Genomic DNA, 26,726 nt, shown 5'->3' on the forward strand with positions numbered 1-26,726 from the left:
CTGTTAGCAATGAAAAGGCTGCTCTGGCCAGTTCTAATTCCAGCCAGAAAGTGCAGCAGGATATACCTGTGCTGAACATGTCCTCACAGGGCAGACCTAGAAAATGGCCAAAAAATTTTTAAAAATCACCCACTCCCTACAATAATATCCTGACATGTAAAAGAAAATAAATGCCAGTTAACAACGAATTGATTTCTTTCAGTCACAGAGAAGGGCAACAGAAAGGAGAGGATAGTTGATCAAACAGTGGCTATTGCTTCTTAGCTCTAAACCCAGTAATTTACATTGCTGTAAACAAAAGACTAGTAATGGAGGAAGTGATTATTCATGAATACTGAAGATTTTTTAAAATAAAAAATTACAGACTGGGGGAACATAATGTCATGCAAAAACTACATTTGCAATAATCTTCCATAGGGACACAAAAAGGATTTCATGGAACCAGATTCTTAAATGTTCTGCAGTATCCCAGGGCACACCCAAGCCTTTGTGTTACTCTCCCAATTTTCTTATGAGGTCAAAAACTACTGCTCTGAGTGTGCAATAAAATGCATCTGCAGCTCTTTGCTTAATTTTAAACAGAAAGATAAGAGTTGCCTGTAGATAGCCTTCCCCTCCTCTGCATGAAGAGCACGCACCAGACTCATCTTACATCTGCTCAAGGGCACTAGCAAGAGAGCAGAGTGTGTGTAATGCAGTGTTGGCAGCTCCATGTGACAACAGGCACTGTTTTTGGGGGTTTTGTTTCCAGCTGAACTGCATGGTCTGAATAAGGGGGAAATGCCCATCCCTTAATCATAAAAAGTGTTACAAAGATACAGGTGAGAAACTGAGACTGCTTTCCAACTGTACTCTTGAAGAGGTTTCTTCACACAATCATAGTAGAATACAGGAAAAAGAAGGGAGAGTAGCATTCCCAAATGACACAGGAAAAAGAGCAGGAATAGAAAAAAAAAAAAAGAGATATTCCCATTCTTTTCAACATGCAGATATTCCTCCATTCCTGCTTCATCTCCCACACGCTGGCACTGGCAGCATCCACTCACTGGCAGTAGCTGCTCATGCCTGCATAGCTTCCAAAATGGGTTCTTCTCCATTCAGTTCCTACTTTTTTTCTTCAATAAGAAAGAGTTCCCCCCCTTCTGCCACAAATAATATTCAAGAAGGAACTCTTCATCAGAGATTCTGTCTCTGTGGATGGTGGTAACACACAAATGCCACCTGCATTAGTAACTGTGCTCCATGCACTCCTTGCCCCTTAGGAACCACCCTGTGGCTGCTCTCCAAATTACAGTCCTCCAGTTTCATTCTCAGCTACTGCTCTTCTTCATTCTTGTTTGTGCAAGGTAAAACAGACAAGAAGAAACACAGAGCCTGGACATTTTCGTCAAACCCCACAGAAGTGAGAAAAACCTAGGTACACCACCAACCCCGCACCTGCCTTGGAAAGGAAGGAGATGAAACAGCTGAAGGATAAGGACAGGCACAGCAGAAGCCCGAGCTACACTGTCCTTTGTATTCAGAAGGTGAAGGCATTTTTTGTTAAAGCAGGGGGAGGCAGAGTGCTGGGAAAGCGAAGTAGATGGTTTCACTCAAAAGGATTTTTTCCTGGATATGCTGAGGAAGGCAAAGAGGCTCACAATCTACAGGCCATTAGCAAAAAGGTGGAAGCTCTGCACACTGACTTTCTGAAGAGGGAGAAGCCCCCATTTTTGTACATCTCATTACCCAGCCCTGCATGACTTTGCATAGGATAGCATTAGGCAAGTTGCTAGGTTGGAGCACACTCCTTCGAGCTGCTCACAGCCCGAGAAGCCTGCATGTACCTCTCGCTTGCACATGGCCTCTCTGTGCTCAGGAATCCAGCGTAAGGTTTATATCATCCCACACAGAGGTGCAGATGTTGGCTTCCCAGAGCAGCAATAACATGTCTCCTCTCTAGTAAGTTATGTTGTTTTCCCAGCGTCTCCTCTGAAGTCACTCTGGCTGCTCCTGGTTCTTCCACATCTCTATACACCGTACACTCACACATTTTGTTCTCTTCGAGAAATTTTGGCTGGAGATTGTAGGAATGTCATAAGGCATATCTGTCCAGATTTTGAACTTGCCTAAACTGGCCAAGCTCACTCAGAGTTAGCATTTTCTATCTGAGCAGGATCTGTTTCATGATCTCTTACCAGCAAAGATAACACTAGTACAGTTGTTACATTGGTCATGTAGAAATATTGCTGCAAACGAGTCATTTATAGTAGAGATGGGGGTGTAGAAATGAGCAAAAACTTATTTTTCTTTCATAGTATTGTATTTTGACCTGTTTTAGTAAGTTAGCAGTTACAAAGCACTGTAAGCAGCCAACATGGGCCTATGTACTCACACATGTAAGTAATGATCCTTGTTGAGACATGATTCCAGTATTATAAACCCTGTTCTACTGAATTCATTGAAATTGCTCCCAACTTCTATTACCATAAATGAGAACAGAATTAGGTTTAACATGAATATGCAGCCCTATGCATATGCAGTTTTGCTATGTATTGATATATATGTGTGCATAAATCAGCTATGCATGGAGTGCATATACATATTGTCATGCTTATAAATCAGCAGATTCAAATAAGATATTTTCCTAGAAAACAGCTTGTATAATGACTATAGTTAGAAATAATAATTTTGGAATTAAAATGAGAACTCAGATTGAAATCTTTTTGTCTGCTCAGTTTTACTGCAGTACAAGTTGCTCAGTACAGACCTTAACAGTAATTTATTACTTGCAACTGTAGGATCCTCTTTTTTAAAAAATTAGGAAGCCATTGCAGTTTATTGTGGTGACTGAACAAATGTTAGGACTAGCTGTTTCTGAATTTGAATGGCTACAAAGAGGAGGTAGAACAATCCAGGATAATTCAGTTCATCCTTGACAGTCACCTCACTGGCTTTAGGCTTCAGTGAGAAGGGCAGACCGGGCTTCTGGTCTTGAGAAACACTGGTCTGTGGTAGGAGATATATAGACAGGGAGTGAATAGGAAATGTGTTACACTTCTTAAGAACTTACAGTGTGACTCAAAGACTGAAAAAGTCAGGGCAGGGAAGCGTCTAAGTACAGAGCTCTCTCTCTCATACCATCATGTGACAGGGAAGGCTTGAGATTTTTCTAGTACATGGTGTGTCCATCTAGGACCTTTTTTCAAGCAGCCATCAATATGCTTTTCCAAAAAGTGGTAACTAATTCCACAGTCCAACCCTGACAGTTTCTCAGATTTGAAATGACCTACAGAGCATACAGTCTTCAGTGACTGCCTCTACCTCAATTAGCAAGCTTCTAAAGAGTGGCAGATGCAGGAGTTAAGGACAGCAGCAATATTACAAAAGTAACACATATTGGAAATCCCTACATGGAGCGAGCAGAAACAACAGAACAAGAAGACTAGTGACCAAAGACTAAAAAGACTGAAGCAAAGAATCAACTCACACCTAAGTCATGTTTGGATTGGCCTTAATTTATTGAAAAAGAAAAAAAAAAATTCAAAAACTTGTAGAATGATGCTGATATATGGTGCTCCTCACAGTTCAAACTAATGAGAGTTTTGCTGGAGACTTTGGCAAGCACAAGTTTGACAAACTCTCAGTGCTGCACTCAGCAGTCAAAGGAACTTCTCTGCTTATTAAACACAAGCATCTGCAGTCCATAATGGATAGTAATTCCCAGTCAGTTTTAGCAGTTTAGGGTAGGAGTTACAGAGACACAATATAAAAAGCCACAAATGCTCCCATGAAGCTTTAAACCAGTGCAGAATTAGATGGAAGTGCTCACCAGAGAGGGACTGTCACTTCATGGTGTTACTTTCCTTTGCCTTGTTATAGACCACACATAAAAGTGGAGGGTGCTCACAGGGAACAGAGCGGAGAGAGCTGCAGTTTAACAGGGTGATCTTTCAACAGTACATTTCCAAGTTAGCAACCTCGAATAATCCAAGGAATGCTAAAAGGGAAGGGGAGCCAGGGGGTGAGGGGTGAAGGCAAGAGGAAATTAAAAGCCAGTTACCTTTAGAAACATGCTTGCTGAGGTTATGTGGAAATCTCTCAAGCCAGCAAGCTGTTCAAGAGTTTTCCAAAAGTTTTCCAAGTCATTCAAAGCTGACTCGATCATGCTATGCATACTTAATTCAACTTCAAACCTTGTCTTGCCCTCCCCTCAGATCAGGGGGACTGGCAGTAAATGCTGCTCTGAACAAAACCTGTGATCCAACCTACCTTCTCTTACTGCACTGTTGTCTCCTTCCCAGTTTGAACTCTCATTTCAGCTTGGAAATGAATACTCACTTGCAGGCTGAATGGAATCCTTATGGGCTGTATCTCAAACTCTGAAGGTGTTTTTAGTTTAGCCGCTTTTCTTAAATCTGTGCTCACTGATTAATCAGAAATTGCTCGTGAACCCTTTTCAAGGAGGACCTGGCACCCTATTTAAAAATCCCTGGATTAAGTCCAAGTAGTTTAGCTGTTTTTTAGGCTTCCCTAGTCAATGCAGGGCATCAGACAGGTATTTTCAGAACTTGTTTCTCCACTTTGCTGGGTTTTGCAGTGTATAACTTCAGCCAAGATTCATTAGAAACAACAGCCTCTGGTTTTGCAAAAGTTCTTTTCAAAGTACTGAGAAAACTGGGACTATAAAAACAGATTCCTTACACTCAATTCAAAATAGATTTCTGCAAATACTCCTGTAAGCACCAGGACACTCGCTGTTCCAGAGGGACACAGATTTGCTACCACAAACTATTCAAAATACCTGTGTTCTGAAACTGGATGCTCAAACACAGTGGCTACCCCGCAGTGTGCATCTGTGCCTTCTCCTTTGGAGTCACAGAAAGATGACAGGATCTAGTTTTTGAGGCTCTTGTTTTCTAAGGAAGAAGAAAAAAAGATACAAATAATAAAAAAAGGTGCAACATAATTTGAGTAGCAAGGGTGGGCATGTCCAGGCCCAGTTCACATCTCAGGCAAACATTTGAGCCCCCAACTGTACATACTCACAGATCACAGATGTGAACATCTCTGGAACTGAGCCTCAGCCAGGGGAAGCTGCTTCAGCTTTCCAGACCAACTCTGAAAAGCTCCAAAAATAATGGTACTACTATTCTGAAGTGAGGTTACTTCCTTCAACATCTGTGGTGAATATGTGATACGGGCTGCTATAAGCATCACACGTATTTAAAACTAACAGGAGATGTCAAGGCTTGGTCCAGCCACATTGTGGTCATTAGGAGGAGGGAGCTACACAAATGCTTCATGAGATACATATGCTGCTCTAGGGGTACTAAGGGGTAGCCTATTCTGAGCAATCTCCTATCCTGTCCAGATTTTTGAGAAATAACACACCCCCTCCCCACCAAACCCTTCCAAAATAGAAAGAATAAAGAAGGCACAAAATATCTTTCAGCGTAGTTCTCCATGATGAGGTATTTACCTTCTATTTAGCTGACAGCTTTTATACCCTTGCCTACTGCCCAAAGGAAAAAAAAAAAAAAAAAAAATCAATAACATATCTGACAACATTTATTACATTATTTCTAATGGCTCATTAAAATAATGACACTTCCTTATTATGGAACAAGTCAGTACCATTGTCAAACCAGTGCTCTCTACAGACAGAATGTGTTTTCACTAATTGGTTTTTTTAAAATAAAAATTAAGAACAGCAGTATTTTCAAGCAAAAAAAGCCTACTTTTCTGAATCAACCAGAGGCATTATCATTGGATTTTATTAACACATACAAAATTATTAGGGTATACAAATGTGTTTCTTTTTGACACAGTGAAAACTAAATAAATGGGCATTACAACATTAGTTTACATCACATTTTGTTTCAAAAAACCAGATAATGATTAAACAAAGAGGTTTATATATATATATATATATATATATATATATATGTATTAAAAATAAGAGCTTGAAATAGCTGGAAAACAAATAATTGATTTATACTATCAAAAGGCTGGGAGCAATTGTGTCTCCTGTGATTGTGCCCTTAGCTTTCAAACTATGACCCCCACTGATACGAGTTTCTATTAAAAATCCAAAGAAAACAACAATAAAAAACCTCAACAAAACAAACACCACCCTACTCCCCCCAAAAAACCAAAATACCAACTCCCCCCAGAACACAAAACCTCAAAGCAATGGCACAACTTTCCGCAGGCTAGTATTTTTTCCTGACGGCTTCAAGCACGAATGGATTATTTTAAATATCACATAAACCTACAGTAAATTAAAAAAATAGAAGATTACTTTACACAATGCATGGAAACCATTTCTAGTGAGCACAAACATTTACAACTGTGTCATGTTTTTTCCTTGCATAACCCATACTCACACACAAACCAGTTTTCAAAAGAATTGGTGAAATATTCAGTCCACATTTGTTTCTTTTATACAATATGAAATGGTTACAATACCATAGTATTTTTTAGAATAAATTAAACATCAAGACATATGGCAATAGCATTGTACTATTCTTTCTACATACATATGAAATCCTGAATTTCAGTCTATTTTTATTCAGTCACAAAAAATGAATAAAGACTAAGATCCAGTTATACTGGAAAACTAGACTAGTTCTAGAAACCACAAATACTGTAAGCACTTTGGTATAATATGTACAGATTGTGCTGTCAATGTCATGCTTGCATACTAGAACTGATCAACAGGTTTCCACTGGTGGAATAAAGTAAAAAAGGTACTATAAGACTTGCTTTCTTATTTCTTTTCCCCTCTTCGCAAATGATTAAAAGAGGACACAACACAAGTACACACACAGCATTTGTGTGATGTGACTACAAATTAAATATTAAAGTGTTTTTTAAATACAATGCAAGGCCAGTCTTCTTAAGTGCATAGAACATAATGCAGAATACTGTTAATTACAGGGGCAAGTACAAAGATATGAAACATTTTAACAGATATTGAAAAAAGTTCTTATAAAAAAGAGGTGTTAATGAGAATAAGCATTCTTCTATTGTTACAAAGATCAACACGTTTTATCCCCCATGGGTAAGAGAAACTAACTGCTGCATCCATAGATATCTACTGCATCCATTTTATCTCTTTTTCTCAGAGGCTTAGAATTGCACCCTCAAACTCTTAAGCAGTTTGGATACTTGTACTTGGCTGGGATTTTTTCTCCTTCCCTCCCCCCCCATTTTAAACAAAACTTTTCTCTTCCTGAAAGTAGAACTCAAAAAGTGCATTTTAAATTAAAGGGCTTACTTCCTCCCCCCTATTTTATGGATGCATTTTTTGTAGTTTAGAAATTTTAGCTTAACTTATTCATTCTTTCTACCACTACAGTTTATCAGAATGCCTTAGATTTATTCAGGCTATTCTGCCAACAAGTTAAGTAGCCCCTTTTCCTGCAAAGCAAATGTTATTAAATTCTAAGAAATCCAAAATACTGTAATCTTTACTCAGGTGAAATGCAAACTTAAAGACTAAGGACTGCAGGATTTTCAGAAGATTTGGGCTGTATGCAAAGTTTTCTCAAATTTGTATTTTCTCTTTTGGATTTTGGGATATAGTTAAGTACAAATATTCTGTTCTACTAATACTGTAAGTCAGCTTCAGACTAAGGTCTCAGGAATGAAATGGTAGCCTCAAAACTCTCAACCCATCCAGAGGAAACTCAGTCCAATCATTACTCATTTCTTACACAACACAACAACTCATTTAACATGTAAACACAAGCAATGATGGTTCTCATTTGAAGCTCCTACTGTGGCAAGTAATACTTCACAGGTATCAGAAACTTTAGTTAATGTCTCCGTATTTCCCCCATTTCTAAGATGCTTTCTTTTCCTTACAGAAGTTTTAGCTGTTCCACATCAAACCAAACGATTGCACAAAAACTACAGCACCAAGCTTTGCTAACAAACTGCTGGAGAGCACACACAGTAGAGAAGAATTTGACTGTGGTCGTTGAGTGGGCTACAAATCAAATGAGCTTAAATAAAAGTAATGTTAACACATTCCTTAATTGAAATGATTAATTCTTAGCAGAAATAAATTAAGATCAGTCTGATCTTACTGTAAGCTCGTTGGTGACCCAGCCAGACTTTTATGCAGATTGGGGTTTTGACTGTGCCTGTTCCGACTGCGAACAGAGGAAAACATTGTGTTGCAACCTGGGACTTTGCATTTGTGGAGCTGGCGGAGATGCACAGTTTTGTAATGAGCCCTGAAAGTTCCTTTATTACTGTATGTTTTTTGACATATATGACAAGTTATTGGCAAACTGGAAGGTGAATTTGTAAAGTTTTGATTAGCTTTCTCAATTAAACTACAGTCTTGGTAGAGTTCATCACTGGGCATTAGGCTGGGTCCTTCACAGCTTTCATCACTATCATCCAAGGGCATGGTGCATATTTCACTTCCTCCGTCAGAATCCCAGGAAGAATGAGCACTGCTCTCAGATTTAACGCTGGATGTAGTGCTTAGATCCAGAACAGCTCCATCATTTAATGGATCGTATCCATAACTCTCAGAACAGGGTTCTGTAATTTTGCTCATTGGAAAAACATAGCTGCCTGTTCTGTTCATTCCTTTGAAGATTACAGAAGTATGTCCAACGTGTTGTTTTAAAGAGACATCTTGGCAAAACTCCTTAGCCATGTCTTTCAAGAGGTATGTTGCATTGAAATGGTTGCTGAATTCCAGTGTATCTTTAGTCAGAAGCTTATGATGAAGATTTAGGTTTGAACTATGTCTAGAAGAACAAAGACAAGCTTAGCAAGAAAGTGTTTCGCCTCACTTAACAGCTGTTTCATAATGATCATAAACAAAGAAAAGGAAAATCAGTATTTAGTAGCATGCATGAATTGTATACTTCAGATTTGACCAACTGCCACACTGGGAGTGCACATGGACAATTTACACATGTGACGGTGTCTGAACTTGCTTGCACTGGGATATACCAGAATTAACTCTACAGCAATCAATGTTTCAGATGCTCTCCTGCATTAGGGATAGCTGTCTGCTCTGCTAGATCTAGTGCTGAGCCTAAAAGAGGTGGGGGACAGACTAAAAACCTGTAAACGGAACTGAGATCAGAGAATTGACTGAGATGGGTAAGAAACAAGATTCTTTCCCAATGGACAAAGCAGGAAAGGAGTGACACCTGCGTCTGCAAAAAATGTTGATGATCTCAAGTACTGTAACCATGTCCAGGATGCAGCTGTACACATCAGTACAGAGCTTCTTCATGACAGGAGTTTCCTTGAAAAAGGAATATTGAATTATATGCAACTTTCAGTTATCACATGGGCATCTCTGGATTCAGTTTAAAACCACCAAAACACACAAAATCACCGTTCCTCACTGAATACTATCAATCAGCTCATTGGGAACTTACAGGCTCTGTCTAGAAGGCTGAGTTTATTGTAATACTGGCTAAACATTAGTCTTTCTCCTTGCCATCATGGTTTAATCAGAACCATGAATTGTTCAAAAAGGCACAGAAATATTTAGCACTTGTAGTCACAGTACTCTATGTTAAAGTCTAGGAACTTCTGCAAAGTTGTTCCAAATAACTATTGTTTTGCACAAAGCTGTGAAATGTCTTCTGAGCTGGCTTGCCTATTTTTTTTTTTTTTTTTTAACATAGGTGCTTTTGGAAGATGGGTTAAAACTTATCTCAACATACTGGTGTGGGAAGGAATTTGTGGCATGTGAATGCAAATCTTACTGCTGGCCTTCTTTGCTGTGACCCATATCGCAATTACAGTGGAGAGGAATTCACATCTGGGAAGATGCAGGCAGCAGGGTATGAAGCCCTGCCAGCAGCAGATGAATCTGCACATCTCAGATGCAGTGGCCAGTCCTCAGAGACCAGCTCATCCTCTCTCTGGATTGCATCAGCTGGCTCCAGCACTCCTAGCAGATTACAGACAATCTAAACCTTGTGTCACTCTGAACTACTATCCAGGCACGCTTCCTGCAGCCAAGAGCTGCTCTAACACCGTTAGGGAGTTGGAAAACTTGTAATGTTACCTATCACTGACCGATTCAGATACATCACTGATGGTCAACAAAAAAGCTTCAGTTCTTGTTTCTCAATTTTTGTTCATAATAGGCTGAAATAAAATGAATTACAGCAATACAGTACTGAAATTAACATTAAACTGAATCAAGCTGATGCTATAGCTTAGAAATTAGTGTTCAGTATCACAGAAAAGCACTACTGATGTGGATACACACCAGATAGTGTCAGTTTGACTACCACTGCATAATGTTAATTTTGTGCTGACAAAGACTAATCTTGCTTTTCTTACGGGCTTTTTCTCACCAGTCTGTTCCAAATCCTTGAGTAAAGAAAGGACAAGCGAAGATTTCCCAAATTGACCTCATTGCTTTTTCATTAAAAAACACTGTATATATTAAAATACACATGAAAGTGCATATCAAACATGTAAGTCCACACATGCATCTACTGGAAAATTGCTGAATTCATACCCTTGTGGCTTTCCCTTTATGTACTAAAGTATTCTTTCAACTACTCCAGTCTTTATCTGTTATGAAATTTTCATGGTTTTATTTAATACCTTGTAGTCTAGTGGAAAGGAAATGTTTCTTTCAATGGATTTTCATTTCAAGAATGTTCTGATAAGTTATCATACCTGTTATACGAGGATACACAGAAAATATTTGTAGGCTCCATTCCTCAAACACTCATTTTAATTTCAAATTAGGCTCCATTGTGATGGTAAAATAAGTACAATTTTGTTTATAATTTTCTTACCTGTCTCGACTTCTACGAGAAGGGAAAGCAGCATTACAGCCCTCAACTGTGCAAATATGCATTTCTTTGAGATGTACATTTTTGAAATGCATTTTTACACTGTAAGGGTTTTTAAAAGTCTTCTTACAGATGTCGCAATGAAAGCGGCTTTCTTCCTTCTGAATCCCTAGTGCATGTTGACTGACATGATCCATATCTTTAGAGTCTTCAAAACAAGGAATGGCAGCACCCCTGTTTGACAAAGTGCTGAAAAAGCCCCCAGTCAGCAAGTGGTGTTGCAATTCAGGGCAGTCATTTTTAGGAATCCTGTGCTTTGACTGCTCTTTAATATACATGGGGGGTTCAGTCATTGGTTTTATAACATCACTGTGGTGGTGTTTTGGATCTTCATATATTATCTCATTGGAAACTATTTTTAAGGGTTGGTTTTCTTCTGGTTTAACCTCTTTCTCACAGTGTTGCAATTCATTCTCAGAGATATCCTCGATGTATTTGTTATTTGGCGCAAAGACAGATTCAAAATACTTTGGGCCCTCTACCCCAGAGAGAGATTTCCATGAATTACCTGAATGGGGGTGCTTTTCCACCCTGTCGGTCACCCGCTTCTGTATCTTATGCTCACAGGTCTCAAGCTCTCCATCGCTTACCACCTGCAGACGTGAATCATCTTCAGAACTGGCAACATCGCTACTTTCATTGGGTGTCTCAACAGCTTCTTTCTCTATCTTAATGGGCATACTCGACTTACGAGATTTCTTCTTGGGGAGCATGTCAAATGGCAATTCATTGGAAACAAGCTGCTCTGGTATTGAGGAAGAAACAAGAGGCAGAGAAGGAAGAGTACCTGGAGTATTGGCAAGCTCAGCTGGTGTGACTGGACTACGGTAAAAAGGAAGAACAGGCTGTACTGTCTTCAGGTTTGGAAAGAGGACACCGTTGTGTCCAATACTGGAAAATCCAGCCTGGCCTTTTGAATCTGTACAAGAGCTGGCATAGCTGGAAATAGTTCTGCTATCCGGAGTTAAAATTGTAAATTCTGTCCTTTTACTATCTCCAGGTCCAGCAATGGTCAAACCATTTCTTAGATCTTTATCCCTGTTATTTCTGTTCATTGGCATATGGAGTCTGGGGTTAGGATTTGCACTATGACGATTTCGACTACGCAATGAGCTAAACACCATGTTGCAGCCCTCAATGGTGCATTTGTGCTTTATCTTCAGATGAACAGCATTGTAATGTATTTTCAAAGTACCTTTGTCGTAAAATGTTTTTTCACATGCAGTGCAGAAGACACGCCCTTTCCTTGGCCCAGCATTTTTTTCAACAGATTTAATTTTGTTTTCTGGAGATAGTGCTGTCATTTCAAGCTTTGCTGCTGTATTATGTGAACTGGAATCACTTAAAAGGGCATCATCTTCTGTTTTAGTGACATCTGGACCATTTATGCTCCTCTCATTTTCAACTTGAAATGGTGCAGAACTAGAAGTTAAGAAGCTGCTTTCAGAAAATGGTATCTGAAGATCTTGTTTGGTTTCATTGCTATGGTCTTGACCTTGCTCAATCAAATGTCTTTCTGGTGGTGAACCTATCAAAGGTGGAGGCACTGGACTGAAAAACTGAAACGGCAGCATGAAAGCCATGTTATTTACAATATTCTCAAAGGGATGAATGTTGGTGGGACTCATTTTGTCCAAGGAAGCAGAAAAATTAGGACTGTGTGGATTGCAGCTCTCAATGAATGCCCTAATATCCAAATTGGCAGTTGGTGGTGGTATTATGATCGATTGCCCTTCTTTCTCTTGAATTGCCATTAACTCTACAATGGACTTAGTTTCTCCAAAGCGAAGAAACTGCTGCAAAGTAGCCAGTTCTTCTTCAGTGGTCATTATGCTCCAGTGATCCAGCACCTTTCCTGAAGCATCCTAAAGCCAAAAATATTTAAATGAGTTAGACATTAGTTAAGGCAAACAAAAAACACCTCCCCCTCAAATGTCTCATTTTTTTCAGGGACTAAAATTTCTTCTCTAGCAAAACAATACAAACATTGAATTTAATGGGATTAATGTGAAGTCTGTGATAATTTCTTCCAAATGTTACCATGTTGGTGATATTATTTCTTCATGAACTAACAGTAATACTTTCCAATAAACTATTTTTTTTCACAGAAATTAAGACAGGTTATTTGAAAAACAGATAGTATCTTGTAAGCACAGACAGCAGAGATGGAGCAATCAGACCAAGATTTAGCTCCTCATTTAAGTCAAGTATTCTTTCATTGCAAGTTTAATAATCTTCCAAGCAACTAAGATCAGAGAACAAATGAACCTGTATTGATCTATTGCCAGTTTTCACAGAGCACAGCTGTAATTACACTAGTGTTGGAGTTCTTTCAAACTCTAGCTATGCCTAACTTTTCCCAATAACTACAATAAATATTTTATCACAGAACATGTATTTGATGGCCTACTGAGATTTTTCACAGTGCATGTAAGAGTTTCTAAGATGATGAAGAACGTAACATTATAAATTTTTCATGTGATAGAGGTTCAAGGTAATTGATTCCATATTTTTAATCCTAACACTAAAAAGCAAGATTATCAAGACCATTAAATATTGATTCATGTCATAATGTAAGATCATAATGTTACTTTACATAAAAGGTAACTTCCACAGCAGCAAGGACTAACATCAGTGGAAAAACATAGGGCCAAATACACTCTGGCTGCAGCTCCAGTAAGGTCGGTAGCACTATACCAGAGATTAATATTGTCCCTAGTGTTTTAAATAATGGTAAGTTTATTTCTTGATGCATTATTCTGCTGTATAAAAGCAAACTCACTGTTTAAATAATACTGGAGCAAATTCTAAAGCCTTTACTTTGATACATTACCAGTAACTGTTGATTTTTATTTTTGCTTACCTTTGTTAGATTTGAGCAAGTGGAAAGATTTCTATTAAGTCCAACTAAAAAAAAAGAGACCAATCACCAGAAATTCACCCTTTCTTTTCTGGCATTAAGCTCATACAGGTCTATTACTGCCTTTCAGATGCGCCACACTGTTAACATATTGTGAACCACTGAGAAGATTAAACTAGAAAACTACTTAACTGTCATATTTCTATAAAAAAGCCCCTCTAAATACCTGTAGCACATATCCACGTATATAATCCTGCAGTGTCCAATCCAGAGCATGGAGAATCTGTATCACCTCTTCCTGCTTCAGAACACTGAAAAGCCGATCGAGCAGAATTTTAAGGCGCACAGGAATGGCTTGGGTTCCATACAACATGAGGCTACTGATATCAAAGACAACATTGGATTGAACTATTTCTACTTGGCTTGATGGGTAGAGGTTTGGAATCCTTAGTTTGCTCAGGGCTGAAAATAAAAATCACAAAATGTAAATAAACTTGAGTCCCGAGAGAGAGAAAATTGAATGCAACTAATATTGGTGTGGGGGTTGAGGGGTGACACAAAAAGCATGTAATAGTTATGAGGATCCTAAACGGTTTTCTATAGATTGTAGAAACAAATATTACCATGTGCTACCCATCCATGCCGGCACTGGTCACATTGTCGCTGATTTATTTTCCCAGGCTTGAAACACTGACAACTACAGTTCATGAGAGTGCACCGGATAGCCTGGAGATCAATGAGAAGCATGATAGGTGATACATAAGCACCGTTCAGTGTGCAGATTATACATCCACAGTACCCCCATAAAACCCCCATGAAGACAGCGTTAACACACCAGCACACACCTATCCATGTGCAATATAAGTAATCCAGGCAAAGCCTGAGTTATACAAAGCTACCTCTGCCTGAAAGAGTCAAGTCACCAGAAGAAACACTACAGTAATATGGAAGCAGGATATTTAACAATATACATAGCAACACTTCTGTGGATCTATTTAGGCTGAAGCACCTTCATAACCATTATAAAGTGTTACAAGCTGTGATCCTCATGTATGATCACTTTCTCAGGAAGGTTTGAAAACAGATGTACAGATCAAAGACCCCCTCTCTTGCAGTTCTGCTGGAACTCCACACTGCAATGTAGGAAGTTCTAATGAGCACTGCATTAGCTCTGCACAGATGCCATGCCCTACACACATGGAATTCACATGGAATATATGTATTCTGTCAAAGACACAGGAGTTCCCTAATGCTTCTCAGTAACAAAGTTCACCAAAAAGTACTCCAATTCCTCAAAGACTAAACAATCACATTTTGTAAGGGAAATGCTTGAAAGCAAAATAGAGCACACAGAGAGCAACCAGTTGCACAGTTCCAATTTGTACATCACTTTACTCTCACCAAGGTCATCTATAATGCAAATCAAATTAGTATTCAGATGTCCCTAATCAATGGGGTGATACAAACGTGCTTCCTGGAATACATGATTTCTTCTGTATGTGCCCATCTGCTGCAGAAGGCAAACAGACAACTTGGAGGTCCTAGTTAAAGCTCCAGAGGGACTGCTACAGAGCAAAGCTTTTGCAGGATTCTGCACTGCTTGGATCTGATACTGAGAATAGTTCCTGCATAAACAGAATATTTATTGAGGGAGGGAAAGCAAAGAAATTGATGTGCAGGAGATCTTCACTGGAATAATAAAGAAAAAGAGTTAGATCATGCAATTGTAAAATGTCTGCATTTTTCTGCTTTTAAATTAATGTTCCCTCTCCTCAGGTCTTACGCAAACTGGGGACTTCCACTCCTCAAAAAACCCATAAGAAAGTAAGATAAGATTTGAAGAAAAAAGGAAACGTGGCATTCCCACACTGGCACTTCAGAAAACATACAAGGAAGCCTGATTATCTGAAAACTTGATAAGAAAGATGGATGCAAGAAACATTTAAACTCAAAAGTACATGGCAGAAAGATTGTTCCACTGAGATTTGCAATGGGCATTTCTTTAGACTTAAAGAATCTGATGGAGGGCAGAAGAGGACACTTCATACAAATGCTTTCTACAAACAAGCATGTTCATGACATTTGGATGCCTAGTGCTTCACAGTAATGGATTTGGAGTGAGCTTTTAAAACCTCAGTGTCTGGCTTATCCAGGAGTTACGTGACATGCACATCTCCAAACTGCAGTGACTTGATGCTGAGATTTGCCAAAATTTGAAGAATCGGAACAAGTGGCAACAGGGCTTTTGAAATCTCTGAATCACTTTACCTTTAATCTTTTAAAGGAGCCATTGCAAAATCCTGTGTTCTTGAGAAAAGCTCTGTGCTCCCCATGAAGTCATAAAATACACATCAATACCCTATGCAGTGTCAATTGCTTCATTTTAATGGAGGATATATTTTCACTTAGATGCTAAAATCTTTCCACATAACAATAAAAAGCCATAAATTTCTGATGGAAAGGCTGGGGGAAGAAAATGTGCAGTTGACTGTGGATTCATTTCTACCACAAGATATCAAACAATAATGCAGTTCAAATCTTCTGCCTCTCTACATATATAATATTCTGTGACTTGCCTGGACTGAAGCCCTTCCACAGGCAACCCTGCTAGGTTCAGAAAGGTACAGTGCATTCCAAAAATGCATCTTTTACATTCCCTTCAGACAAAATTACAAAAGAGTACTTCCTTTTTCTGCAAGAAGTAACAGAAATCTGCACAATGAAAAAAGCTGTCACGATGATAAGTTAATTGAGATTTCAAAATTTTTTTCATTCCTTTTCCTTTGGACATGTTCCACAAACCACTGACCTTTAAAACTATTTTTTCTACTTAATTTGTGTACTTGGACAAGAAAGATATGCCACACCAAATTTTGCATTTCATAGCTTTCTATAAGAGCTTTCTTCTATATGGTACATGTATTTATTTTGCTTTCCTGTGTATGTGTAGAAGACTGCACATGCCAAAACAGGAACAAGTAAAAGGAGGACATTTTGTTTTACATATATGAAAGCAGCTGTTACAAAGGGAGTAGAGCTCCCCTTCTATTCTAAATATTGAACTGATCCCCTCTCAAGTCACATTATTGCTTCTGGAAACTAGAAGCAGTTACCATGCATCCTGCTAACACATCAAAAGGTGCAGCCTCGAATCTGGGATCTGTTGCTGTCTTTAAAAAATGACTTGAAAGAATCCCTAAGAAGAAACAACGGATTTTTCAGGTTTTTAGCATTTCCCTTCATTTATGCTTTTCACAGTCTGTGTCTCCTAAAACTTTTCTAGCAACATTTATAATAATATAATATATATAATATAGTCACAGACAATATATAACAGAGCAAAATCAACTTTTGAAATAATCAGTGAGTCACAATTTTAAATTGTCACTGTTCAACTTTAAAAGGTACTTGTAAAAGATGCACTTTGATTATCTCCCAAATTAACAAATATCAGAGTTTAATGAATAGAAATTTAGCAAAAGTTCATGAAAATAATACCCTTGTCTTTTGCCTGTTAATCCTACTATCCTTAATACGCCTATTCTGAGGTACTGTAATTATATTAAGTCTTTTAATAAGCTTTATTTTCCCAACAAGTGGAATGTACACACAATTTCATTCTGCAGAACAAAGGAATAACTTTCTGTATTGCATAGATGTAAAGCTTGAAAATTATAATTAAAGGATTGGGAATGTAGAAGGAAATTACAGTAGAATTTTTTTCAAGTACAATCCTTTCATTCACATCATTATTTAATTTCATTTTCTAGAAACAGAAGGCAGATGGTCTAAAAAATTAAATCTTATGCTATCATCAAGGATCTTGGTATTGCTTTCCAGTCACTCTCTCCTTCACAAATGGATCTTTCCAAATCCATTATCAGCCACACTTTCTTAATTCTTTTAGAAAATAGAGTTGAAAGAATTGATCAAAATTTTCCGTGGTTTTACCAGCATGACCATGGGAATCTGAATGCTGAACTTTAAATAAAAATGATCCCTCACTACAAGACAGACATTAACCTATAAACTGGTCACTGAAAAACATCTAACTACTAATCACTGAATCTTAACATCTGCTGCCTGAAAGTCACACCAGCTGACCTCCTTTTCATCGCCAGATATTGACGTGGCTTCAATTATGCTTCAAAAGTTACTGAATGTTTCTTTGCAACCCACTCACAGCCCTCACAGCTAAGGAAAAGCCCAGGCTAATGGGATGTACTCATGCTGATTCTGAGTATATAATCAGGCTTCATTCCACAAAGTAAGTTTTTGGTCATCCATGCTCTGCTGATGTCTTCTGGGACCTATGCTCACTTGCAGCATTCAACGGGTTTGAAAAAACGCAGCAAGAGAAGAAGAGCACTGCAAGTGTATCCAGTCTCATTCAGTGTTAAGTGTGTTCTGGTTTGACAGCACTTTGGCTTGGGAAATAAATGAAGAAGCAAGGAAATATCGAAGACCTTGTCAGGACTGAGTTGGAGATCTCTGCTCGTGCTGGAAAGCTGGTCTGGGTCTCTGCACACAGTGAGGGCTGCAAGTGCAGACAGCGGTAAAATGGAACAGCAAGTCCCAGGCTACCCAGGTGCTATTTACCAACAGAAATACACAGGTCAGCACCCTCACTTCTGGCACTTTCTGGCATTTAAGAAAAACCCTTTGCTTTTTTGCACAAAGTTTCTCCCCACTTTAAATAATGCTGTTTTTTTTCAAGCTACTGCCATCACATGAAGAGCTTGAGAGCTTCCCTGCTCTGCTGTGAGGATTACTGACAAAATGGTGCCATTGATGCCAGGTTACAGGAATATATTTTACAGGCAGGGCTTAGAAATTTCTATCCATTTAAAAGGCAAGTTTGAAGAAGGAATAGGAATTACATGAAACAAATATGAGAGAAACTTTCATTAGATGAGCTATAGCAGATCCTGCTCTCCATGCCCTCTATTGAGGGTTTCTAGCAACAAGCCCTATCTCCTATGGCCATCTCATCATCAGTGGTAATCCCACTGAATATATGTAACCCACAAAGATATGTGCCCTGGTGAGCACTAATCCTATAAGGAAAGAACTGGGAGATGTCCCATATTTGCAGAATACACCCACAGTGACTCCACAGTAACAACACTTGTGGAGGAAGAGGCATGATTTACAGTGGGGCAAGAAATAAAATTAAAAATAGGACATATGTCTGGTTATTTGGAAGTATTTTCTTGCTTGCTCCTTTTAAAATATTTGCAAGGTAAGTAAAGGGATAGATCCCTTTACCACCTCTTAAATTAGAAGTGCACTCACAGCTAAATCAAAAGCCAAAAATCTGTGTGCACCTTTCACAGAGAACAGCAACTATAAATGAGTCTGAAGTTGCCCTTCTGGTCCATTTTTTTTTTCTTTCCTGTTTTTATTATAATCCATCAGGTTTCTTGTGTTTGCAGAATTTAAATAAGTTTTCCTTTTTCCTCACCCAGCTACATTTGATTACTGTTGTGTTTGAATCCTTTGCACAACCACTGAAAGCAGAGACAAATCAAAAACCCCTTATCATAAGCATCTCTCAGCGCCATACTTTCCCACATGATACAATGAGCAAAGCTTTGCTTTGTCCATTGTTTGTCAGGCAACTTTTGCCACTTTCCCTAGGGATATATTCTGCTAATAAATAACACTGCCTGTCAGTTTTGTCATGATTTAAAACAAGTTCGCAATTTACATTTTGTTCACCTTACTTTCACTGTATCACAATCCACCTTACCCATATCAGACTAATATCTGGGGTTTTATCCATCCCACATGTATTTGTATCCCCCCTGTCCACTCTCTAGTGCATATTTAGCCATTGTGTCTGTTCTTCCTGAAGACAGACTTCAGTTTTTGATACACTGTTGAGCTCTCTGTAGTTTACTGGAACTAATATATACGCCAGCATATTCCAAGTACAATCACAAAACATGCTGGCCTGCTCTAGATGGTGTAAGCACTTGTTGAAGACACAGCCCAACAATTAGGCATGAAATGCAAATTGATATTAAATCTGTTAGATTAAGCACCTTGTACCTCTAATTGTTCCTTGAAAATTTCAATGTATTCCCAGCTTAGTAAGGCTCTGAATCCCATCTGCCTGTGGAGACCATTAGTAAGGCCCCTGCAGCATCTTCAAGGAAAGGCTCTGGGCCATTTTCTTCTTCCTGACATGCTCACTTCAAAGAGGTAACAAGATGCCTGGAGGATGGACAGAATATGGAAGCCCTTTGCTGCCTGTAAGTGGAGCTGGGAAGACACACTGGGAATGGGAAAAAGGGAGGAATAGTGCACTGCAGCGCACTGACACGTGCACAGGTCTGACAGCAATGCCCATTTGAGAGTTACTCTGCACAGAGACTTGGCCCATGCTACAACTTGCATGGTGTATTGTGGTGGTTCCTTCTGTCACGTATTTAAGGTCCTGGAAAGTTCCCCACCACCACAGCAGAGAAACACTGCCTGCCTTTCAGAGCTTGAGCCCCCGGAACAAAGGCATTTCCATTCAAGTACATTTCCACCTAATCCACTACACTTGGTGGCTGCAAGTTCTCTTATTTCTACACTAAAGTTTAGAAATATTTAAGACCAAAATAAATAATTACACAAAATTATTAAAGTAAGAAAAATGTCCTTATAAGATTTCTAATTATACTGGACTGAATGCACACATTATTTCCAGTCTTATATCAAAAAACCTGTTTCTTACAAAGTAACAGCTGCTGTTAATAGTTATTTAATAAACCTAAGTAACGACAAACAACTTTCCTAAAAAGCAAACCAGCTTTGCAGCTTGTCATATCCAGAAAACAGTCTGATATCTTCTGTATTTTGAACTTTTAATTAAGTAGAGAAAAGTTGTACACAGATGTGATAGAGTAAACAGTGACCAAATAGCTCCAACCTTCTCCATTCAGACACATTAAAAACACTGGCCCGAGACAATTAATATGAAAAACTTCTTATTAATAAAATAATTTAGCAAAATTATTGTCTCCTGCTTAAGAGACCAATTCGGAGACAGATGGGAAAGGTGGAGGTGGGCCACAATTTGCTTTTTACAGTGCCACTAAACACAAAGTTACAGCTCAGTTCCCAAACTGACGATGGCTCCTCAGTAACCTGGCTGGTTTTCATTCACACCAACCATCTACTCCTACCAAGCTTAGGTGCAAGAACCTTTGAAAAGTTCAGACAAAAAGCTTTTGTTTCACAGGCCAACCATGGATTTAGAAATTGAACTTAACACCTATTCTACTGAAAATTTTGGCTAGTGCAGATACCACTCAACTCCCACTTACCCCCGTTCTGTGGGAGAATTACGTTTTTTCTTCTAGAAGTACACAAAGGCCACAAGTTGAATACATTTTCTAGATAAGACCATGGAACACAACCCATTAATTATCTGGATCCTTATGTATATATCCATACTGTTTATTTGGGGTCAGATACCAAAACCTGACCTCCTTTTAAACATCCACAGCCTAAAAATACACATAATCAGGATATATACAACCCAGATCCTGCAGCAAGTTTCGTTACCCCATTACCCTTCTCCCTCAGTGGGGCTGAACAAAATAAATTTTGGCCTAGAATTTGACCAAATCTCTCTCTTGTAGGTGCAACTGAGCACCTTGAGCTGAAAATGTTTAATTGTCCTTGTAATAATTGACTAAAATGTCCTCAAAACAGAAAGAAAAGAAAAGAGATGAGGGGAATGAGTAAGTCAGTAAGATAGAATTGAAACTAGGTAATACCTTCACAGGATGGCACCACTCCGTCAAATCAACCCTTCTTGCGGATTTAAAAGACAGTCCACATGTCAGCACTTTATTAAAAAGTTTTTCTAAGTGAGAAGAGTCCTAGGAGTGAGGAGCTGAGCTAAGAGACTGAGCTAAACACAGCTCACAACCTGGAGCTGGTTTGGGCCCCGTGGCAGCTCTCGCGGCCGAGGGAGAGGAGCTCGGGGCAGTCTCGGGCACTGCAGCGGGCGAGGAAGCACAAGGAGCTGTTTCCGAGCAAGGCAGCCATGCTACAAGGCCAAACTTTAATCACAGCATAACTTGTGGGATGAAAATCACTCCTCATGCATGTCACTTACCCTAAAGGGCCCCTTAGGGCAACTCTTGTTAATGGCACTGTCAAAATAATTATAAAGACAGAAGAACGTGTGTGTGTTTGTGTGTGAGCACAGACACTCGGGCTGCTGCTCTAAACACAAAGCACTGGACAATAAAACTTAATTCTGCCATTCAGCAGCATGGCTGTAGATAGACTGGCTTATGCAGCAATTAATCTCACTTGTTAACAACAGGTGAGTGCTGACAGACAGCTTGGTCCACCTCAGGGACATAAGTCAGAGCCTCTTTTACAGTTTGGTTTGGAAATGAAAACAAGAAATATAGATTGAGGAAGGAAAAACATCACGTTATCATTATCTTAGAGTGATTTACTTTTGATTCTGAAACAGACTGCGATGCTGCAGTTTCCACAGCACACCTGCCCTAGCCCGTGTAGGTCAGAAACATTTTGCTGGTAATTTAACAGTGTATCTATCACAAGATATTAAAGTAATGTCCCTTTTTAATAAATTTACAGGAAAAATCGTTCTTATTAGTGCATTTCAAAAATGAGTAACAGATTGCTGCATATTGATGAGAAAAACTGCTCAGACTCTAGGGGTAAAGATAAGTCACTGGACAGAAATGGTGTGAAATTTCATACGATAAAGCACTAGATGCTATTTAATCTAACAAATAAATTGTGCACATACTACTTATCCATACTGACGTGCTAAGCATGCTACACTAAATGCTGAAGCTACAGATCTAGCTATGAACTGAAGCTGAATTAAATATTTAACTCCAAGCCCTATGCTAGCAAGAAATAAGTGTTATTAACACCAATGCACAAGTATCAGAGAAATGAGGACTATTAGTATATATCAATTGCACAGCCTTTAAAATACGTCTTTGACTCTTTTACCTACTTTATAAAATGGTGCATGTGTGCAATATGGATGAGTTAATGTTTCAAAGACAATCCTAAATTTTTCAGCTTCTCACACCGCTGGCTTAAGTCTCAAAGCCATAAAATATGCATGCTTAAAATCTCTTCCTTTTTCCTGCTACAGAGCGACGACATGGATTAAAGAATACAAGTAAAATAAGAACTCTCTGAAATATTTAGTGTTACACAATTCCATTTAATGCAATTTCATAAATTTTAAACCCAAACACTATTTGTACACATACACATGATACTATCTATGGTGCTACAGTTATGCAATATTTTACGCAACCGTGTAGCTCCATTGGTAATTTCACAATTTAAAACTCAGTATTCCTTTTTATTGAACACAGGTGAGGAAATTTTTACCTGGCTTTCAGACATCAGCTACTCTCACATGAAAAAACATCCATTTCTCACTGAAACTTCTATATTTGAAATTAGAAGTAAAAAATAGCATTTTTCTTTTTTCTCCCGTCCTCCCCCCCCCCAATTCTATAATGGTTTTAAACTGTGGAATGAAATACTGTTCTTTATACTAAAATGACTGAAGTCTGTTAAACACTGCCACTTTTCCTCATTCCCTCAATAATATTTTTTTTGAGTCTGAATATTGAGATTTCAATCTCTATGATTTTCTAAATGACAGCAACAAACTAATAAGAAATAAAAACTAAACAGAAGACAGGCAATGACACTTGCTGTAAAACTGCAAATGTAGCATCTGCTAGGACAGAATCTGCTGGCTTCCAGCACATAGGAACTGTGAGAGTTCCTGCACCACTGAAACCTGAAAGGGCAGGAGATGACCCAGAGGGCAAAACCAGTTTTTCTTCCTTACATTTGGTGGATATTTTATGGAATAATGAATTCAAGAGCCATACTTAAACTTTAGCTCAAATCTTCACGAAAAATGTTTACTAAATGCCAAATCATCCCAAAATGCTTTAAAACCACGTATCTGTAACAAAAGCTGCAATCTAAAACAAAATGAGAACATTTCTGTTTTTATCAGAGGTATATTTAGTGTCATTGTAATGAAGTCTATATTACTGCAAACCAAATAAATCACTGGCTTGTTGGATTGGAAATGGAATGACATGCTCAATATGTAGGAACAGATCTTTTAACAGTATTATGAACAGACATGGAAGCTGGAAGTCAAGACATTTGGTATCAAAAGGCCAAACCTCGCGGCACCCCAGGAGGCAGAAATTCAAGTAAAAGCCTGAGAAGTGACCCAATATTTGTAATAATTTCTGTGAAGATTGAGCTCTCCTGAATGTTTGGATATGTTTGCACATACCATTATTCTTAGGGTTCTGAATAGGTTGTAGATGGTTCAGCAGTTCAAAGAATAAACAGAATAACTATTTTTAAGAAATCAAATCGACAAAAAAATACATATATATATATTAAATATGACAAAAATGTATTTTCCATAAGATCAGTTATTTTTTACATGTTCACTTATTGCTAGAAGTCTGATTAAGCTGTAAACTTCTCAAAATTTCAGCGCTTAATTCAAACTGAATTGCACAAGTATACAGATTATTAAAAAAAACCTCTATCAGCACTATACACAGAATGGTAAATAATCTAGTTGAATATCCAATGTATTCTTCAAAAATCCGTATTTTTCCCTTTTCTTAGAAATTAGAAAGGTATTCTTCAGTGTATATTGTTCTAATACTAGAACAAAGCAAACCAACATGCGCTGTTGTCAGCAGTTAAAATAATGGGGGACCCACTTTGCCCTGTGACCTGGAGTGGAGTGAGACTCCCCTACCTCCCACTCCTCCAGCCCTCAGAGCTGAGCCACAATTTCACTGTTTTAAAACCAAAGGACAGAAACAGAGACTCTTGTCTAACATACCGTTTGCATATCTTACAACAAACTGCACTTATTTTCCAAAAGGATGTTAAAAATAGAAGCATATGATCTTTTCCCACCTAGAATTGTATCCTTACAATTAAAGACTATTAGCTGGCATGCCTTTTAACCGTCAAACTCAGACAGTGGCAGTTCTATAGCCACAAAGAGAAGCAGTAAATGAGAAGAACATGTTACTACACTGCATTTGAGAAAGTTTGGCTCCAAGCTATGCACTGATTAATATCAGATCTCCTTCTTTACTTGCCTCTTGACAATCTTGTCACATCTGGCTGACAAATCCTTACAAGCTTATCCAAACCAAGGCAGCCCAGATCATGCTCCAGGAGTAGCTTGAAGGAAGCGGCAACACCAGCCATGCACTGATGTGCCATCATGAAACTAATGAAGCTGACTTCACTTGCAGACTGCAGGAACACGAAGAAACACAACATGCCCCAAGGTTTTGCAACATAACGCAGAGTTAGCTCACCAAAAGATAAGACAAACAATCAGCTCCCGAGGTTCAAGAAGCCAAGTAGTTACACGAATTACAAAAATTTATATGGAATTGCTTGAACAACAATCTCAACGAAATGAGCACAATAAAATCCAACTTCAGATCAGATGTGAAAATTTACTGTTAAATGCCTTTCAAACAATGGTTTGTTTTAAATTAAAACAAAACCAGTCTATTTTATTTTCTCTCTCCCACATCCCCAAAATATCAGAATGTTGCCTGGTTGCCAGGTTATTCAGACTGAAAAATATTTAAAAAAGAAGAAAGAAACAGGAAAAAAAGAGAAAAGAAAAAGAAAGAGGTAAAAAAATAGTGTCACTTTTTATCCGTAGGATTTTACAGAAGGATAAACCACAGCCTGTGTAAATCAGTAGTCCTCCCCTGGGTTAGTGATCTGCCCTCTCCTCATTTTTAAACCAAGAATTTGTTACACAGAAGACTGGAAGTATTTGACCAATTAATAAACCAGAAAGTAAAATGCTGTATCTTAAACACATCTAGCAAAACCTCATTATGTATGAGCTGATAATTAAACCATGTTTATTTTTCTATGTGATGAAAAAAATCCAAATAAATAAGTTAAATGCATCACAATAGAAGACACTTAATTAGCACAATATATTTAAAATCCCAGACCCCCCCTATACACACACACTCATAGTCAAACCCACCCACCTCCCCCTGCCCCCCCCTGTGCCCCCCCTTCCCCCCAAATACAAACAGACTGATCCTAAGAAAATAATTACTGGCCTTATTTTCTGGATGCTAAATAGTCAAAAATAAATTGTATATAAAGGGCATACATTACACTCCACTTTAGTGGTAATTTCTAAAGAACTTCGTAGTGAAATTACATTGTTGTCTGCTCTCTAGTGCATTTATACGTCATGGTAATGATAATGTATCTGGTTAAAGCACTTGACTCAAAACACATCTGAGTCACAAATCACAGATTTTACTGCTATTAATGTATATTGAGGACTTGTACAATTAAATATTGTCAAGTATTTATGATTTACATGCTACTACTTCAACTGGAAAACAATTACACAAGTGATGGCTCTGCTTATTATCATCAGCCTGCAATTCTGCATTACTTACTGTAGAACAGGAAAGTCATACAGTTGTTTACAGTGCACAGCAGAAAGAAAAAACAGATTTTTTACAGAAACTAGTTTTCTACTTTTACAGTATCTTTTCATAATTAAGAAATGGAGAGCACAGCTTCCTACAGCTCTCATCTCCATTGTTCATTACCCAAAACAACACCATTGCAACATTTTTTATATCTCCACAGTGCCTAGCCACAAGTAAAAGTTGCACAGTAAAAACATACATTCATATAGAACTGCAAAGAACTTTCCTTACCTCAGACATTCTTACTGTGCTTATGTTTCCAGAGCTATAAAACAGTTTCCCATTCCCTCAGTGAGTTGTACAAAGAAGTACTGGAAACACTCCTGCCTGTACAAGTACTAAGGCAGAACCATCACACGCCTCTTTACTCTTGTCTGACTCTGAGCACCTCAAGGTCTGATGTATGCTCAGGCTGTGCACAGGGGAGTGAAATAAGATCCTCCCCCTTGGTGTTCTCCAGACCTACAG

At 38.4% G+C, this 26,726-nt stretch overlaps 1 protein-coding gene and 1 long non-coding RNA gene across 2 annotated transcripts in view; one reads left to right on the top strand and one right to left on the bottom strand.

The window, feature by feature from the left end:
* LOC125332647 overlaps nucleotides 1-26,726 on the top strand; it is a 49,771-nt gene that overhangs the window by 20,773 nt on the left and 2,272 nt on the right. The window contains exons 2-3 of the long non-coding RNA XR_007206568.1: nucleotides 11,409-18,316; nucleotides 19,793-19,958. This is a non-coding gene — a long non-coding RNA (uncharacterized LOC125332647). The remainder of the gene's footprint in view (nucleotides 1-11,408; nucleotides 18,317-19,792; nucleotides 19,959-26,726) is intronic.
* Nucleotides 5,533-26,726, bottom strand: BNC1 (basonuclin 1). The gene is made up of 5 exons (XM_048317781.1): nucleotides 26,490-26,726; nucleotides 14,325-14,427; nucleotides 13,928-14,163; nucleotides 10,785-12,706; nucleotides 5,533-8,753 (listed from the first exon to the last, which is right to left on the bottom strand). Exons 1-5 carry the CDS (start codon nucleotides 26,496-26,498, stop codon nucleotides 8,072-8,074), a joined length of 2,952 nt encoding a protein of 983 aa, XP_048173738.1. The 5' UTR covers nucleotides 26,499-26,726; the 3' UTR covers nucleotides 5,533-8,071.

The sequence above is a fragment of the Corvus hawaiiensis genome, chromosome 13 (genome assembly GCF_020740725.1).
Source record: "Corvus hawaiiensis isolate bCorHaw1 chromosome 13, bCorHaw1.pri.cur, whole genome shotgun sequence".
Lineage (NCBI taxonomy): Eukaryota > Metazoa > Chordata > Aves > Passeriformes > Corvidae > Corvus > Corvus hawaiiensis.

Bases quoted from the DNA above. Each gene is read 5' to 3' on its own strand.
- BNC1 (XM_048317781.1), bottom strand. The intron at 14,164-14,324 runs GTAATATTTGTT...TTTTATTTTCAG, and splicing joins GCATGGATGGGTAGCACATG to CCCTGAGCAAACTAAGGATT. The intron at 8,754-10,784 runs GTAAGAAAATTA...TTGTTCTTCTAG, and splicing joins TCTCGTAGAAGTCGAGACAG to ACATAGTTCAAACCTAAATC.